Raw genomic sequence first — 18,998 nt, 5'->3', positions numbered from 1 at the left:
CTTGCTCATCCCCACATAACACCTCAGCTAAATGGTTGTGCCTCGGAGTTTGTTGATGCCCAAATTCAGCCTCTGGAAGACTGAGAGTGTTCCTTGACCACTTCTGATGCATAACATTGTGTGTGTGTGTGTGTGTGTGTGTGCGTGTGCGTGTGTGTGTGTGTGTGTGTGAGTGTGTGTGTGAGTGTGATTACAGATACAGCATTTTTTTAAAAAACCTGTTACTTGCCAGACTGGTTAAGTACCTTGGATAATCAAGAACTAACTCTATGAAAGAGGAGAGTGAAAGAGGAAAACAAAAAAAAACGAATGAACTGTTTACTAAAGCTGTTTACTATAAAGAAATAGAAAACATTAAAAATTTCTTCCTAACGTAGTGGAAGCAAAAATTTCTACATTTAAGGACTCAGCTTCCTTCATCTCTCAAACACGACTTTACATAACATAAAACTTAATAGTTTGAAAATTCCTTAAATTTAGATGTCGACAAAGCAACTTTAATCCAGTGGGAAAATATGCAATGAATGTAATGAGAAAAATCACGAAAAGTAAAGACAAAGTACCCTAAGATATATGAAAAGATGCTTAACTTCATGTATAATAAGAGAAATTAAAATTAAATTTATACTTCTCCCATCAGATTGTCAAAAATCCTACACTTTAATTACACATGCTTGTCAAGGCTATGGGGAGACAGTCACTTTCACATATGCGGGGACTTCAAAAAATTTGTGGAAAAGCGGAATTAAAAGATAAAAATAAAAAATACAAACTTTATTTTTCAACATAAGTTCCATAAAATTCATGACACTTTTGTAAGCAGTGATACCAGCCATTTAGTCCATCCCTAAAGAACTAAGGGTCCTGAGAATTCAACCATGTCTATAACAGTCTTTTTAACCTTATTAACTGAAGAAAAATGGGTGCCCTTTAAAGATTTTTTAAGAATAGGAAGCACAAAGAATTCAGAAGGAGCCAAATCAGGACTGCAAGATGGATGCCTAATGATTTCCCATTGAAACTCTGGCAAAAATTGCCCTTGCTTGGTGAGAGGAATGAGCAGGAGCATTGTGGTGGAGAAGGTCTCTCTGGTGCAGCTTTCTTGAGCTTTTTTCAGCTAAAGCTTTGATTAACTTTCTTCAGACACTCTCACAGTAAGCAGATGTTATCGTTTCCTGGCCCTCCAGAAAGTCAACAAGCAAAATGCCTGGAGCATCCCATGATCTTTGTTCTTGACTGGTCTGCTTTCACTTTGATTGGACCATTTTCACTTCTTGGTAGCTACGGCTTTGATTGTGCTTTGTCTTCAGTGCTAAAGCCATGTCTCATCTCCTGTTACAATTCTTCAAAGCAATGCTTCAGGATCTTAATCCTACATGTTTAAAATTTCCACTGAAAGCTCTGTTCTTGTCTGCAGCTGATCTGGGCATGACAGTCTTGGCACCCATTGAGCAGAAAGTTTGCTCAACTTTAATCTTTCAGTCAAGATTGTATCAGCTGAACCGATTGAGATGTCTATAGTGTTGACTATTGTTTCTGCTGTTATTGTCAGACCTCTTCAATTAGGGTATGAACAACTGGGAACCCAGTTCAGGATACCTTATATACTCAGATTCAGTTTAGAAAGCGCTTCATGTAGGACTTGCTCCTTTGGCCTCCAGTGAAATAAAATATAATCATAATTAAACATTTGGGCGGCAATCCAAATTTTTTAAATCATTGGCTTTTAGGAAGTAGCACTTTAAATTCTATATTTTTTTCAGTTAAATAATTTAAATATATGCACACATACGCACATTTAAATTATTTCAAATATGCATAGTCAATGATTGTGTAAACTTGCCGCACAGTGACCTCTTTTTCACAGAGGAGTTCGAAGATCTATAAGCCAGAATATCATGTATAATACTGAATAATAGTAATTTACATAAGATAGGGACACAAGGAATCTTAAAATTCAGAATTACAGTTTTTGTTTTCTTTAACCAAACACATGAAAGGCTTACTAACATCTAGGTTATTCCAATGTACGTTTGAACTCTTGCTTTCAATAGTAGTTGTTTAGGATTGAAAAACTTGGGCCACTACAATGCATATTATATACCTTTGACTTGTGAGAAAGAATCTTAAAGTTCGAAGAATGCATGAAAGGCTAGCTACTGTTCATTGTTAAAAAGAACAATTAGCAAATCATTGCGCTATCCCCTGTTTAACCTTTTAAAAAAGTTAATTGCTTATTTCTTTATCGATCACTTTCTACATTATTATAAGCCATTGGTGATCATCAACCAGATCTGTCAAAATCATCAAAATATATCATAAGAAACCTTTTCCTTTTTAACAGTTAAGAAGTTAAAGAAAATTTCTAGTGTCTATTTCCACATTTCACTTTTAATAACAATGCTTACTATGTCTGTAATTCAATACTTCTGTGTTCAGTTCACATTGACACACATTGACTAAAGTAATTGATTCATAAAATAATAACAAGTTTAAAGTCCTGGGTCTCAGGAGGTCCTTATTTGGCATGTGACAGTGTAACAATATGTGTGCATTTAAGCAGGATACACCTCTCCCCTGAAAATCTATTTTTATTTGATAGCTGAGAATTGTGTACTCTCCCCTCCCCAGTCTTACACATGGAAGTGTGGAATTTAAATATATTTTGACAAAGTGTAGAGAACTGTCTGTGTAATATATTGATGTCAGTGAGTTTTAAAGCTCTTTCCCTTGCTGGTTTCAAAGAAAGGCCGTGAGAGGAAATGCCTAAATCCTCAGTGTATATCTTCACTGACAGCTGATAATTAACATGCAGTTTAGCAATAATAATTAGTTCCCTCTTTAGAAAATTTCCGGATGAACTCTGAGTTGGTGCATTTCAGTTTTGTCTTGTTTCTTTGTCCATTCTCTCTCCAAGTAATTCATGTTATTTTTAGAGGAGGAAGAACTCAAGAAGAGCTCTCTCCTTTCAACTGAGCCATCACTGTCCATTATTTGCACTGTGTTTTCTGGAGATTACCTGAGATTAGAGTTTCTTTTTTCCCCTCTTCCTGTATATTTTCTGTTTCTTTCATGTAGGTCGCTTGAAGCAGTGCAAAGGGATAAAGGAGTTAGCTATTGCTTGGTAAATATGACAAGTCTATTGACTAGGGTTTGTAGCTAAGACCGTTAATGTGACTTAAAGTACTGGCTCTAAAAGTAAAAAGTGGAAAAATTCTTAAGGGGGTAGGAAAGCTTCTTGCTTAGCTTTACTTTACCTTTAGTATACACCAAAAAAATTTTAAAAAGAAAAAAGAAAAAACACTTATAATACATTTTGAAACTGTGCCAAATTAGGTAAAAATGTTTCAATTTTCTCAAAATTAAGATATATAAAACTAAAAATGTCACAAGCTGTTAAGTAAAAGCAATATGAAAAATTCTGTAGCTATTTGAAACAGTTTGTAAAGTAAAAACAAAAGATAATTAAAATGGAAATTGATATTAACCTGTATTTTCCTGTTGATGTCCTTGCTATTTAATTATTTTGAATTATATCAATCCAAATTATGGAATATTAGAAAAATCTCCCATTCTACCTTATTACTTATGTCAGGCTCTGCAAAAATGCATCCAACTTTTGACACATTAAAAACTCTTAAGAGAATAGACTTTTCTTACTTGCTTCTGTAGGAAATTTTATATATAACAGACTGTAGAGTTGTAATTAATAAGGAGCAAGCTTTTAACAAGTCAGGCAATCTTTTTCTTCTTCAATTCTGGGACCAGAACTGAGGATGACTAAATTGTGTGAGTTCACAATGATTATACACACCCCATTTAATGTGCATTTTTAACAGCAAAGTAGTCCAGTCTACTTCTGTTCAAATTTTGGCACCAACACTGACCAACGTTGGCTATGCTCTGAATCTCGAAAAACTTCTTTTTTTTTAATGTAGAAAATGGGGATAGTAGTATTTCTGAGGAGATATCACAATTATTAAGTGAGATAGTAAATGTCTAGCCCTTAGGTAGTACGTGATACATAACTGCTCAATAAATGTAAATTAACTTATTATCAGCTTGAGAATCAGAGTGGGGAAGAACAGTATTCCCTGCAGAAAATTTGTATCATGGAAAAATATTCCATTGACCTCTAGAAGAGTCCTATTAACAATATTATGATTCTCATTTAGAAAATGCAATATCCTGGTTATTGTAGTTTCTAAAAATTCCTTTAAATAATATTAAATTGATATTTTCATAATCATTTAAAACATATTTAATTAAGTTGAATTATTTTTATGTGAATTCATTTTTGTGTGTCTTCTTTTGATGGCATGCTATATATAGAACAGAAGTGATAATTTTTTGTTCTTTCTTTAAAATACTTTTTCAGCATATTAAAAGAACAAGAATCCGTTTCCATATATGTGCTACATACGTACTTTTTTCAGATTTTTCACTAATAATTGCTTCTGCTTTTTTGTTAAACTTTGGAATTCCATAATTTATCAAACTTTATTGTTTTTATCAATTGTTTTTATGTTTAGCATGCTTTTTTTTTACAAGTAAAGCATACTTTAATTCCTAGAAATTCCATATGGATGAGACAGATGAATATCTCCCAATCCCAAAAGAGATTGGAAATGAAAGTGTTCTTCTCTATGCAGATATGGATGTTTATTCTTTATTGGAGTGTGAATGACTTTGAAGATGGTACAAGATCAATTAATTAAAAACCCAAACTTTCACTTTTGGCAGGGTTTTTTTTCTTTTATTACAGTGACTTTTACTTTGGATTTTAGGAAGACTGAGGTCAACTGTGGGATTCGCTGTAATAGTGTATTGAGTATTACAGGATGATTTTTAGTTAAATTTATTCCAGCCTTCTCAGCTTATTCTGTGTATTCCTTACCCTTACTCTCTTAGAAATATGTTTTTTATTCAATTGAATGTATTTGTATAAGAAATCTGAGATCCTTTCTGGGAAGATGCAAGTTAAATAACAAAATAAATAAAAATATAATAATCAAGTTAATATTGAATAAATTATAATAAATAAATAATGAATATGCAAAAAAATTCTGTTATAGAATAGTTCTTTGTCCATTATTCCAGACATATGTCTAAAGCACAAATATTTACCTACAGAGGATATTTAGAACCTTTCATGACTTGAAGTCAAGGATGTTAGAGAATTACATTAAATTACATTAAAGTAAAGGATGTGAGAGAATTAGAAAGGACAGTTTAGGTCCTAGAGAAAATTAAGAATTGAGATCAGGATATATGCTGTGGAAGTGGGCAAGAAAATTATAAACCATTGCATTGATATGTTTTGGTTAGTGCTGTGGTTCTGAAATAATATATCTACTGACAAGTCTGAACTTCTTAGGAATTCAGTTCTTGGAACTGTTCAGTTGTATGGTATTGGTCATGGTGGAAAGTAGAAGAAGCATTCAATCCACTTAACTTCTCACACTGAGAAAATATTTAAAGAAAAGTATGGTCTATTCATTAGGTTTTACAATTTTAAAAATGACTTTAGGAATTATTCTAGGAAGTATCTTTATAAATGAAAGATTCTTCACTTCTTAAATTACTGCCTAAGGCATGTAATGATATTTAGTTTTATGTATCCAAACATCTTGGCAGCAATTTCCTCTGAGGCAATAGAAATAAATCAGGCTGAACAATCTCCAAAATTCCTTAAAAGAAAAAAATGGTATTTTATGACCCTTTAATCATTAAAATATACAAAAAGTTGTAAATGAATATTCAACTGCATCCCTTTAGGCAAACTTAAATATGGGACATATGATATTAAGATTTGCTCATTGAGCACTCTCTCCCTTTGTTAAGCTTCCAAAAATATAGGCTTAGCACTGTACTTTACAGGACTCTATAAAACATTTGTATGTTGGATTTTTTTGTTTGTTTATATTTTGTACTATTTCATCACCTTCATTTTATAAATACAATTTAGTCAAAGAATTAAAGATTTTAAAGGTGGAAGTGTGATTAAAAGGTGGAAGTGGATTAGGAATCCAATATAAAGATGTTAAAATGTTGTTCGAGGTAATCTAGGCAGTCAGTGTCAAAGCCAAAACTAAAACTTGGCTCTCCAGATTCTCAGTCTGTAATACTTTTGGTTATGATAACCACATTAGGTGCACTTTTGTGTGTGTATGTGTGTGTCAAATGTTGCAGTATGATATTAGTCCTTTTGAATGAATTAAACCTCGACATGAGCCTCCACACCTCCCACTCCAGTTGTACTTTAATGCTTATGTTTTTATAGGTAAGTTGGATGATTTTTCGTTTTAATAGTGTATGTCTGTAAGATAGTTATTAATTTCTAGGCACCCGAGTTCCTCCATTAGTAAAAGACAATAGTATTTTAAACTGTTAGACTGTGGTTGTTTACTGTTTTGGAAAAAAGATGATCAATGTAAAGACATTTAAAGATGAACATTTACAAAATTTGAATTTGTTGTACGTGTGCTACAGTTCCTTCCCTTTGCTTTCTCCAAACTATGTATCTACAGAAACATGGGTGTGTCTTTGTGATCTCACAGGAGCACAAAGACTTGGCCATAGTGAGAAAGGATGGGTAAGAAGTTAGTGTTTCAGAATAAAATAAGATTGTTGATTCAATAATTAGTTTCTATGATTATTGACAAAGAGATAGGAACTACCAGCTTTAGACTATTAGAATTACAAGCTTAGCAGAAATTGGCAAGTCCTAAAAACAAGTAGAATTTGTGTCTATCTTGCCATGTGTGTACAGAGGTAATGAGGTACTAATGACCTCATCGAGAAGCCAGCAAGGTCATGCTGGATGGAATTCATTCATGGTGTGCCTCCTTCACTGGCTGGGCTGCCCCTCATTCCAATTCAAACTTTTTTTAGATTGGCATAGACTTCTCCACTGTGGCAACACTTTAGGATGAGGCTTTTATATTGAATGCTTTCTTGTCTTTCTCTTATTTCCAACTAACTTAGTCTCCTAAGCTCTGCACCTTAATGTTTTTGGCAACTCTGTAGTCTAGAAACCTGTTAATTCTAGCTAATGTGTAACCATTCTTTGATTAGTTGCACCTATTCAGATAATGATTTCACTGTGCATAGAAATTGGGAAAGTTTAGCAATCCATCAGAATAACTGCAGAAACTTTTCTGGGAAGGAGTCGACTTAAGCAGCCATAATATCCAATCATAAATTCTTACGTAAAGATAAAATATAAAAGCAGCAGACATCTTTGCTTTATGTTTTTGTTATAATACTGGATTCTAAAATGTGCTTCTCCTGCTCTTTGTGAATGTCTAGTAAGTATAATTCCACCTTGATGAAATTATTAAATGGGAAAAACTTGTCTTCCAGGATTGAAGAACCTCTAATGTCTCAAATTTCTACTTTTTTTCCTACAAATAAAGCCCATACTATTCCTTCTATCTCAAGTTTTTTATTAGATAAATAGTAAAATGATTCAATATCTCCTGTAGATTTCTCTTGCCTCATATCATTACCTGATTTTGGTGTCCCGGTCACCAAGATTCCATATTCATTATCAGATGCATTAAGCATTGACCTTTGGAAAATGAAGTTATCTTCTAACTTGCCAATATTTCCCAAAGGAACTCTTCAGGAATTCTTCAGCATGAAGGGTTTAGTCTTAGAGGCAATATTCTTTCTCATCATCAAAGACTCTCATACATCACTTGCCAACTTTAAGTTATGAAATGACATATGCAATTAAATACCTTCAACAAACTAACAAACGCACACACAAGAGGTGTGCCAGATTATGACATTTTAAAATTAAATGTATACAACTAAAACATATAGTTTGTAACTCCTGATATAGGCTTGAATGCATGAACACTAAATAAAATTACAATGGTAAAAAATAGATCCCCACCAGTTTTATCAGTGATTCCTGCCATGCTGAGTGTTAACATGTTAATGTCTCATTGTACGGAAACCAAACCTGATGGTTTCCTGATTTGGACAATTTGATTTTGGATGTGACTTCATGTAGAAAGCAACTTCATGTAGAAATATATTTTTAGTTGTTGTTCATTTAAAATTAAATGGATATATTTGGGGGATGTTTAATGTAGAATTGGAATTTTGTTATACATAGAGAAACTGTAAGATGACTTTTATACATACCACTTTACATTAAAGATTGTCAAGGATTTTTTTTCTGTATTTAAAAACAGAATATTTACTTTACATATTAAGTTGAATTAAAGTTTTTGATTAATTTATAAAAGATTTTAATTTGTGCATGTTAACATTTATTGCCAGTTGTACTTTATATTTCTGATTTTTTGAATAATACAATTTAAAGTCTTTACATTTATGATAAAATGAATGTTAATTACTCAGTTCCAATAAGTATAAAAACAGAGCCACAAGAAAAATGTTATAAAGGTATTTTGCATTTTCTCATGCTTTTAAAGTACATATCTCTTTGCATTTCAGAGCTCTTGGATCTGAACAGAACATCAATATTTCACAGTCCTTTCGGATATCTTGATCTTCATACAATGCTGCTGGATGAATATCAAGAACGGCTCTTCGTGGGAGGCAGGGACCTTGTACATTCCCTCAGCTTGGAACGAATCAGTGACGGCTATAGAGAGGTACAGAAACATCAAACTATATTCAGAAAGAAAAGAAAAGGGAGAAATTGCAAAGATATTACTTGACTTATTTTTTCATTGTGTTGACACTTCAAAATTTTGAGAGATTACTTTATTCAAATAAAATATTTATTAAAAATAAAGTCATTTTGAGAAAAGTGCATAAATCATCATATATGAACTTTTCTAGCACACCACTGATTTCTGAATTCCCAGTCTCCTGCCTGATGCATTTGACATTCCTCTTGCATCATTGCCCTTGTCACCACACCCACTGTCCTGAGACCAGGGTTTGGAGCATGCTGAATTACCGGCTGTTCCTCTGGGTTTCATTGCTCCAAAATCCAAGCTTGAAGAAATATGGACATGTGACTTCAGTATGACTACTTCATACTACTTCATGTAGTTGGATTGGTAATATCACTAATTCAGATGGATGCTTCTTAAACCTTGTGGATTAATGTATGATATTAAAATAAGTAAGTGTCCAACATCTTTTGGAAAAGGTTAATGTGGCAAGGAGAAAAATAGTTCTTATGATCTATAGTTATACAGAGTTAAATTGAGTTAAAATTTTTAGACCCATATCAATTTTACAGGAAACAGAAAGAAATATTTAGAACACAGTATTTTTGGCATACATGCATGTATTTTGTAATACGCTTTCATTATAATTTATTCTTTTATTAATTCATTAATTTTTGTTTGTGAAAATGAGCCATGTTCTTATTTTCTAAAGTCATTTAAAAAAAATATGATGAAAAGCAGCATCCCTTGGTCCCTGTCAGTTCCCTATCCCTAGAGAATATCATTTTTAAAAATTTAGCTGTTTGTTCTGGTTCTTACCTCTATGTTTCTAAATAATATTTATGTGTTGTTCTTTATTGAAATCTTCAGATTTAGGCAATATCTGTTAACTTTAAGAAAGACGAGAATTTTAGTTTTCTTGTCTTTGCATTACCCCTGTTCAAATACCTATGCACGACATGTTGCCAGCAACCCTCCAATAATCTGGCCTCCATCTTTTCAATTAGTTATGCCACAATTATTGGTTAAATAACAATTACGTCTTTACATTATTATGATTAGGAAAATAGTTTTCACCACTGAGCTACATAATGTAAGTTTATCACTTTTCTTTCTTTCTGTCTTTCCTTCCTTCCTTCCTTCCTTCCTTCCTTCCTTCCTTCCTTATTTTCTTGTTTCTCCTAAAATTAGAAATATCCCACTTTTACAATTACTTGGATTTTTGTGTTAGTTTCACTAATTTTTTACCAACCTCTCTACCAGAGTTTTTACACTCCTGTCAATTTGGTAAAACTTGTCAGTTTTCATCAGTTCACTTTCTTTTTGTTTTTCTAATTAAATATATCCTCTGTGACTCTCTTGTCCTACTGGAGCTTACCTTTGCCATCATCCTGGAGCATCCCCTCAGTCTTGCATCTGAATAGAACCTCAGTTTCCCAGGTCTCCTGTCTTCCTGGGATTAGTCTGATATTTTGCTGAAACACGTCTGCTCCTAGTTTCTTGAAGAAAGATCCAAAGTCAGATTTTGAGTTTCATATGTTTGAAAATTTTATTATCCAAAGTTCACACATAGTTCAAAATCATTTGCTTCAGAATTTTGAGGAATTCTCCATTGTTTTCAAATTTCCAGTGTAGATGCTAAGCCTAATGACATTCTAATTTCAAAGTTCTGTATGTAACCAGTTTCCTGCACCCTACTCCTGAGCCCATGCATTTAGAATTTCCTCTTTAATCTCTGAATTTCAAAACTTTTTCATATTTCTATCAGCATTGATCTTTTTTCATCCATTGCACTGGGACACAATGGGCCCTTCTACTAGAGGTCCCACGGCCTTCGGCTCAGGAAAATGCTCATTATTTTCCTGATGTTTTCCTTCCTTCCATTCTCCTCTTCATTCTTTTTCTGAGACTCCTATAAGTCAGATTTTCCTCTGCTATTGTCTGGCTTTACAACTTATCATACATACTTTGAACTGTCTCTCCTGATTTCATCCACACCCACCCTCCTTCCCACTCTCTAGGCTTCTAATTTCCGGCAATTTCTATTGTTCTTTTTCCATGAATCAGCTTGCTTCCTGGCTCCCCTCACCTTGTAGGCATTTAGATTTCCACTTTTCCTAGTGTGCATAGCCAGTCAACTCTTGTCCACGATGTGTTAGAGTTTTTAAAATGTTGCTGATATTTCTTTGGCATCTCCACTCCAGTTTTATTTGTACTTTTGGGATTACATTTTTAATCTTTGTACTATCATTTTAGTGGTTGCAAAATGGAGTAGAAACAAATACTGTATTTCACCCTAAGTCTTCCTTTTCTTTCTAGCATCTTTAGTTTTATTTTCTTTATAGTCCTCTTTTTACTTCGAACATGCAGATTGATCTCTCCCCATATATATATATATACCTATACATATATACACACACATATATATAGGTAAGCACACACACACATATATTTATACACGCACACAGACACTTCAGAAAGTTCATGGAAAAACAGAATTAAAAGATAAAACAATCTTTCCATGAACTCTTTGAAGTATCCTCATATGTGTTTGTGTGTGTGTGTATACATATGTGACTGTTATGGAGTGGGCCCCTGGAATCCACACTTACAACAAGCTTTTCAGGTGACTCTTATGTACACAAAATCTCACGAAAATTTTCCTGAGTCATTGTTTCCTATGTGGACCATGTAACCAAGAAATAGCAGCTCCCCGTTATGATGTGATCCCCCTTCAGATGAGGGGAAATCAAATTGCCTACTTATTCTCATTTATTGTGTTGGCCTAATTGTACCCTCAGGCCTTTAATGCTAGAAAGACAGGCTTTTATGGAGGAAATGGCCTGTGAAACCACATCAGGGTAGGAGACCAGGAGAGTGATGAGGTCTTGTGAACTGCATCTGGGGAACCGTGCAGGGCCATGGAGCTTCAGGGTGCCACCTAGCAAGGACGTAAAGGCAAGCAGCTATAAAAACTATTGAATTGAATAACTTTCCTGAATTCAAGGGTGAATCTGCATTTCATAGGCCAATGATTATGCAATTTGAGGGGTCTTTTCAAGTAATATACCTAATTCAAATTTATAAATTTCAAAATTGCAAAGTCCTCTCTCAGGTCCTCAGTAGGGGTGGGTGCCAGGGAGGAGTCCTGAGGCTTATGCTTCATTAACTCTGAAGTAACTTCACTCCACCTACATTTCTTGTTTCGAACTTGTCCTGCCTTTTTCTACAAAATGATTAGCAATAAAATTCTCAATAGGCCTGCTGTGTTAGGGTTCAGTAAAAGCAGAGTTAAAGTGAGGTCTATTTTATAGACATTTATTCAAAGGAGTGGGCTTAAGAAAAGGGTTATGTCTTTGGTGCTCTCCAGGCTTTGAAGGTGAACTGCATCTACTTTTAAGCTCTTCTCCTATCTTGTCCAGATCTTGCTCTCTCAATTATGTGCCTACTATTATATTTTTTAATCTCTCCTGCTTTGCTTTCTCTATCTCTGGGTTTCAAAACCTTGGTACTGTTGACATTTTGGATAATCATTGGTTGGGGAGGGGTGTCCTGTGCATTGCTGAATGTTTAGCTGGCACCCCTAGCTTCTACCCGCTAGATGCCAGTAGCACCCTCCCTCATAGTCCTGACAGTCAAAAAGAGCCTCCAGATATTGCCAGATATCCCCTGAGGAAAAAAAAAATCATCCTATCTACCACCCAACTCAAGAATGAGAGTATCACCAAGCCCATTACAGGGTCAGCTACCTTTGTCTTCTACTTCCCTCCACATGCCTCCTGTTGCCCAGAAGTGATTACTGCCCTAGATGTTATGTTTTTCCTTCCCTTCTTTTTATTTTTAAAATTATTTTTTACCATATATGAATGTTTCCCTATATGGTATATTACTTAGCATTGGTATTTTTGAGCTATGTAAAAATGATATACAATAGTATGTTGCTGTCTTCTGGGATTGCTTTATGTTTTCTTTTCTTTTTTTTATTCGATTATATTTCTTAGATTTAATCACGTAACTTGTACCTATACCTTACTTGATGTAGAGGTTAAATAGTGAATTAGGAGCACAACTCCGACTTCAAGGTTTAAATCCTGGTTCTGCATATGTAACATTGGGCAAGTTCCTCAACCCTTTTATGCCTCTGTTTCCTCGTATGTAAAAGAGGAAATAATAGTTCTGAGCATAAAACTAAGATAATTTATGTAAAGGGCCAAGAAAAGTGCTTGGTACATCGTAAGCACTGTATGTAAGCTTTTATTTATCACTTTGACTTCTGTGTAACATGCTTCATCATAATAGAGCACAACTTATTTATCTACTCCCTGTCAAGGGACATTTGGGTGGTTTCCAGTATTTTGCTTTATCAGTGTTGCTATGATTATTCTAGCAAACATTTCCTGATACACATATGCAGGAAAGCTTTCAGGGAATATATTTAGGAGTAGAATTGCTAATTATAGGATATGTTAATGTCTCTTGTACGAGATAATGCCAAATAGCTTTCCAATGAGGTTATACAAAGTTCCACTCCCTCCAGCAGTGAATGAGTTCCAGCGATCCCCATACTCTCCTACCCTTCTTCCGCTGGTCTACTCCACTCATATGTTCCTCAACTCTCTTCCCTCGATTCATTTGTTCATCTCTGCTCCAATACTTCACTGTCTTAGCAACTGTAATATCATTTTGGTTATTTTAAATTTTATTTATTTATTTATAATTTTAATGACCTCATTATTATTTAGAAAACATGAAGTGTTAAAATTTAAAAATACAGTGGAAAAATAAAATAATAACATAATATAATGCAAGCTGTGTTGAGTGCTGTGAAAACATGCAGCAGCTTAAGGAGATAAGAGAGTAAAGGGGTTGGCAGGGGGAAAAGGGTGGTCAGGAACAGTTTTCGGAGGAAGTGATATTTGAGAAAACACCCAAATAAAATGCTGAGTAGCTATGTTTCAAGACTCAGTAATCAGCTGTAGCTAGTGGCTACCATATTAGATGGCAAAGCTAGAGAAGTAATGTCAGAGTGTGTGGCTTGGTTGATTTGAAGAACCAGATCTTTAAAACAGCAGAGGATAGGTCATTCGTTGGCCAGGGTGATGGCTGATGAATCATCTTTGCAACGAGAATGGTAGCAATCTAGGTGAAAAAATCTTCAATTAATATGAGGAGTGGCAAAGGATAACAGTAGATGACTACAAGGAGGAGGGTGGCAGATGGTATGATTGTGATCATATGGACTTCAAAGTAGCTGGGTTTTATTTTTATTATTTTGTTTCAAATTTTTATTGGGTAGGTGAGTTTGGAGAGAGAGAAAATTAGTGGAAAAAGCAAGAAGGATCAATAAAAATATCTTCCTCACATGCTGGTTCACAGTAAAAAAGCCACCACTGTTAGAGAAGTCTCAAGGGACAATCTGGTTTTAATTAAAGGAAGAAGGTAAAGGAACATGAAAAAAAAAAAAAAAAAAAGGTCGAAGTTGCAGGAGATTTTGCTAATGACCTTCCAGATAATTTAACAGAAGTGTCTGAGACATTAGGAAGGGTGGGGTCAGATTGGGGGCTGTCCAGAGCCATATGGAATATGAGTTCAAGTATTGAATGTTGACCCAGGCAGGAGGGGTCAATACTTCCCATGGTGGCTGTAGTTAACAGGGATATGTCATGATGGATTAGACCTGATGATCTCTTGAGGGAAGGTAACCTTAAATTTGAACTTCATTTAGAAAATCGAAGCTATCAAACATGTTGGTCCACTCTACCTTCACCAAACCTACTGTTTCTTTCTTTTTTTTTTTTGATTGAAACATAATTGATTATACATATTTATGGGGTACAGAGTTGACTATCAGTATTTGTGTACAGTATGTGATGATCAAATCAACCGTAAAAATGAATGAAATTCTGCTATCACAGCAACATGGATAAGCTTGGAGAAAATTATGCTAAGTGAAATAAGCCAGGCATGGAGAAAGAAATACTGCAAACCTGCTGTTTCTGTGTGACTTTTTCTACCTTCTTCCTTGTTATGTTGGTACACTTTCTCCTTTTATAGAATGCAACTTCTTCTATACATGCTATGAATTACACCAAGAAAGTTGATCTTTCTTAAGGCTTGGTTATTTTCCCTTTTCTGCACTATCATTTCCTCTTCCTCTCTGTAAAAAATCAGCAACAAATACGGTTTTATTTAGAAGTGCTTAACTTTTTTCATGTATCACAAATCCATTCAGCAGTCTGGCAAAGCCTATTAGTCTGGGCTGCACATTAGTAAACACATGATAATCTTGTAAATAGTATTTATGTTTTGACTCCACCCATAGACTGAAGTGAAGACTAAGTAGTGGTACTTTTAAAAACACCCCCAGGTAATTTTAATGTGTACCCAAGACTGTGAGATGCTGATGTATTATGTATCTCTGCAGGTCCTGAGAAATACTGGTCCTATATGTGATGCTAAATAAATCATTGTTTTCTATATAATAATCAGAACTTATGTGGATATGCATACACATAAGAATGATTTTCCCATGCAATTTTGAAATAGATAAGAACCTACCATTAAATAGACTTGCTGTATTATATTAGTGTTTATAGATGTCAGCTTTTCTTCATACATTATCTAATCCATTGCATTTCCCAGACCATGTTTTGTAATAATAAGCTTTCACAACAAAATTCTGCTCTGCTGTATCTGTGTGGCATTCATAAAAGACCCTTACCCCTCACTAAAAAATAAAAGAGTAAATCCTGGTGCTAAATCATACTCTTCGCTATAAAACTTCCAACTTCATAATTCCATTTGCTTTTTAATAGGAGAACACCCCACTTTCCAAAAGATGGTAGTTTTTGCATGTTACTCTCTCTAAAAGTCTCTAAAATTCCCAGGTAATGTGAGATTTCTTAGATTAGAATTCTGCTTTCATCAGTAACATTCTAAGAAATTTTAAGAAAAGAATTTTTTAAATTTTCTTTTCTGCCTTTCTCTAAAGACTTTTCATGCAAAAGGAGCTTTGACTGAACTAGAGGAAACCATTACCTGGGTGAAAAAAATTAGAGCATCTTGAGATTTTCTGATCATAATATGACAATATCAGGACAGTTGTATGGATAGAAGGGAAAGAAAAAACATCATGGCAAACACTTTTCACTTGATTACCTATAAATGCAAACTGCAGCTGCATCTGTCTCTTTAAAACGAACAAATAAACCATTTGTTTGTAACGAAGCTCTAAGATCTCTTAACTTTGGATAGGGCTCTAACCATAGGAATTCAAGTTTAAATTACCTTTTGTTTTTCTTCTATTAAAACAGTCTTCATTAAATGTAAAAAATATGATATTAATAAATAAAATAAAATAAAACAGTACTCATTAAATTTCCCTTTACTTACTGTTCAATTTATAAATTGTAGCTCTGTACTGAGGAAGAACGTCCTATCTAATTTGAAAAGAAATCCGTTTCTTTTTATTCTCTTCACCTCCAAGTTATTTATACCTCTCATAATGTCAAGATGCAATCAGAAGAGATATTGACAGTTTATCATGTTATTATCAGATTCTCTGGTAAGTGGCTTTACATTCAGCAGAATTAAATTTTGTTTTTACATGATGCATAGTTACTTGAATTTCAATCATCGGTATAATTTAATTGAACTTATTTAAGTAGATTCATGCAAATTAGTTGTTAAGTTTTTAAGAGTTAAGCAATAATTTATAGAAAAGTCTGCCCATGTCAGATATATCAAAAATATGCATACAGAAAGCCAAAAAGGAAAAAAAAAAAACGTATGAAATATTCTGTTGTTTTGTTAAAGCCAACCCAGTACTTATATTTATATAATCAGTAATTCAGACAATCCTTACAAAAGAAAAAAGGTATCAAATAAAACTCCCCTTGTGACTTTAAAACATTTTAAGAATGTATAATAGCACTTTAAATTAGTGATTATGATAATAATATTAGTTAGCATGTTGGATAAATGGAAGGAAGGAGAGAATAGAGCCATGAAGCCAGTAAGTAGCAGTTAGAATTTACAACCAGGTACATCCGTCTTGGAAGCCTAAGCTCTTTCCACTACATCACATCATTTAGAACCAGACTACTGCTTTAGGGTGAACTTCCTGTCTCACAAATTGGTCTTCAGTGTTCCATTAGTTCTGCTAGTTACACCTTTTATAATGAGGTGTGTCTGTCCCCTTGGTTCTTATTTCCTTTTCATGACCACACTTCACCTAGTAATGGTTAAGAACCAACGGAACCGTGAGTTGCTGGTTACAGTAGTGGAAAAGAACCACTGAGTGGTACTAGCAGGAACTGTATTTCCTTTGTTTACTAGTTAAAAGGGTTGACAGCCTCAGAAGGTTCCAGTATCGCTTGCAATCTGTACACATCAGAGAATTACTAAGACTTTTTGAAAAATAAATCAAAGTCATTCTCTGGAAGATACCAACACCAGTTTAAGGTTTAAAATTTTCTTTTTCTTTTCCATTTCATGAAGAAATAAAAAATGGATATGTTTATTTACTTAGGCTCTGTTTTATAGGAAATCATAGGATATTATCTATCTGGTAATCAACTCAATTTTTAAAAAATTAATCTACAGTTTCTCTTTGTTTCTAAATTTCAGCTTCTTTTTCTGAAATTAATTTCACGATTTTAATTTCAGTCTAAAATTATGTTACTTAACTTGGATCTCTGTAGGTATGATAGCTCTGTTAGACAATTCTGTTTATAAAAATGCATATACTTTTCTCATTTATTCAACTTTATTGTATCAAAGGTGAAAAAAATCCTTATATCTTGGAATTTAATTTTTTATTGAGTGGAAGAAAGGCATTAAAATATAATTTGCATATAAATGTCAGATGATATTTCATATTAATGATAGCAGTTGAGTACATTTCATCCATAAAAAGGGCATGCATGGAGCCACTTATGTGTGTGTAGTTATAATATCGTTCTAGTTCAAGTGCTTTGGAGAATAGCCCTTCAGGTACAAATTTTGTCTATAGTCCAAAAGATTCTAATTCTGGCATATAAACTACTTGAATAATCACAGTAATTATAACTGAGAATGAAGACATAAACACTAAAACAGATCATGTGTGTCAGGTTAAAGAACAGCATGTATAAGCAAGCCATTAGGATTATTTTAATGTGTTATATTCAAAATGATTTTTTCTTGCTCTTACTGGTTTTTATAGGATATATAATCAAAATATAAATTGACGGACACTGGTAGTATACATAGAAGTAAAATATAGAAAGAAAAACCAAAATATAAACAAGTATTTTTCATTAGAAAAATAAAAGTAGGAAGAGAATATTAAATTAAATTATAATACGGTCTAAGTCACTTAAATACGTTCTATGAAATAGATTTATATCAATTGGATTATTTTATTTAACTTTTTTTAAATAAAAAGAAAATATTTTAAAATTATTTTTTCTTTGTTTATTTATTTATTTTTTTGTTCCCCTGGATCTCTTAAAGTCATGACATCTTATAAAAATAAGCTATTAAATCCTTAATTCTAGTATAATTATGAGACTCGATAGGGAGTCCAGAAAAAATTACTTTGTAATTTAATTTATATTTTATTTTATTTTTCTCCATTGAGATATGCAAGAGTGGCAAATGGCCTGTTAATGTGCAGTGGAACAATTAAATTATATTGTATGGCATATTGTGATGAAATGATGTGTATTTAACCTTTTGCTTTTTGTACCCTTTTTGGTACAGAGAATTTGGAAATAACATTACACCCTGTTGTTTAACTGCCTTTAAAAATGTTTTATGCAGAACAAATAGCTCAACTTTATGGGATTTTGTTGATACTAAACTCTGGAACAGAACCAAAAGACATTCTGACTGCCAAAACAAATGAAGAAAATCACTTCCCTTACTAGCTTGGCAGAACATTTGTACATGATGGTGTTAAAAAATAACTTTCCATTTACAGTGAGGTCTTTCTTTGTCGTATTTTGTCACCTGAGTTAATGTTTGGGTATAGCCCTGTTCAACTTCATTTAAAAAACCAACAAACCAAAACAACAACAAAAACAAAACTTTAGTGAATCTATAATTCCATTCTTTGTAGGGTTTTCATGTACTGGACTTTCCTGTGGTGAGTGTTCATAATTTAATTTCTGCCTTTATCCCTTCCATCTACCCAGAATGACCTGTCCAACGTTCTTTAAGCTACCCTCAGAAATCCAACCAGTCTTTCAAAGCCTAGATTACTGCTAACATTTTACAGTATTTCCTTCCGGATTAAACTGGAAATTTTCACTTGTCTTACTCATTTGACACTTGTTACAGCATTTTTATGTCAGT

At 33.5% G+C, this 18,998-nt stretch overlaps 1 protein-coding gene across 1 annotated transcript in view; it reads left to right on the top strand.

Moving 5' to 3' along the window:
• The first annotated feature begins 8,522 nt into the window (after positions 1–8,522).
• SEMA3E (semaphorin 3E) overlaps positions 8,523–18,998 on the top strand; it is a 112,662-nt gene continuing 102,186 nt past the window's right edge. Inside the window, exon 1 of the mRNA XM_063100791.1 lies at positions 8,523–8,633. Coding sequence (XP_062956861.1) covers positions 8,538–8,633 — 96 coding nt within the window. The 5' untranslated portion in view covers positions 8,523–8,537. The remainder of the gene's footprint in view (positions 8,634–18,998) is intronic.

This window comes from Cynocephalus volans, chromosome 6, assembly GCF_027409185.1.
Source record: "Cynocephalus volans isolate mCynVol1 chromosome 6, mCynVol1.pri, whole genome shotgun sequence".
Classification (NCBI taxonomy): Eukaryota; Metazoa; Chordata; class Mammalia; order Dermoptera; family Cynocephalidae; genus Cynocephalus; species Cynocephalus volans.
This window is presented reverse-complemented; position numbering and strand designations above follow the sequence as displayed.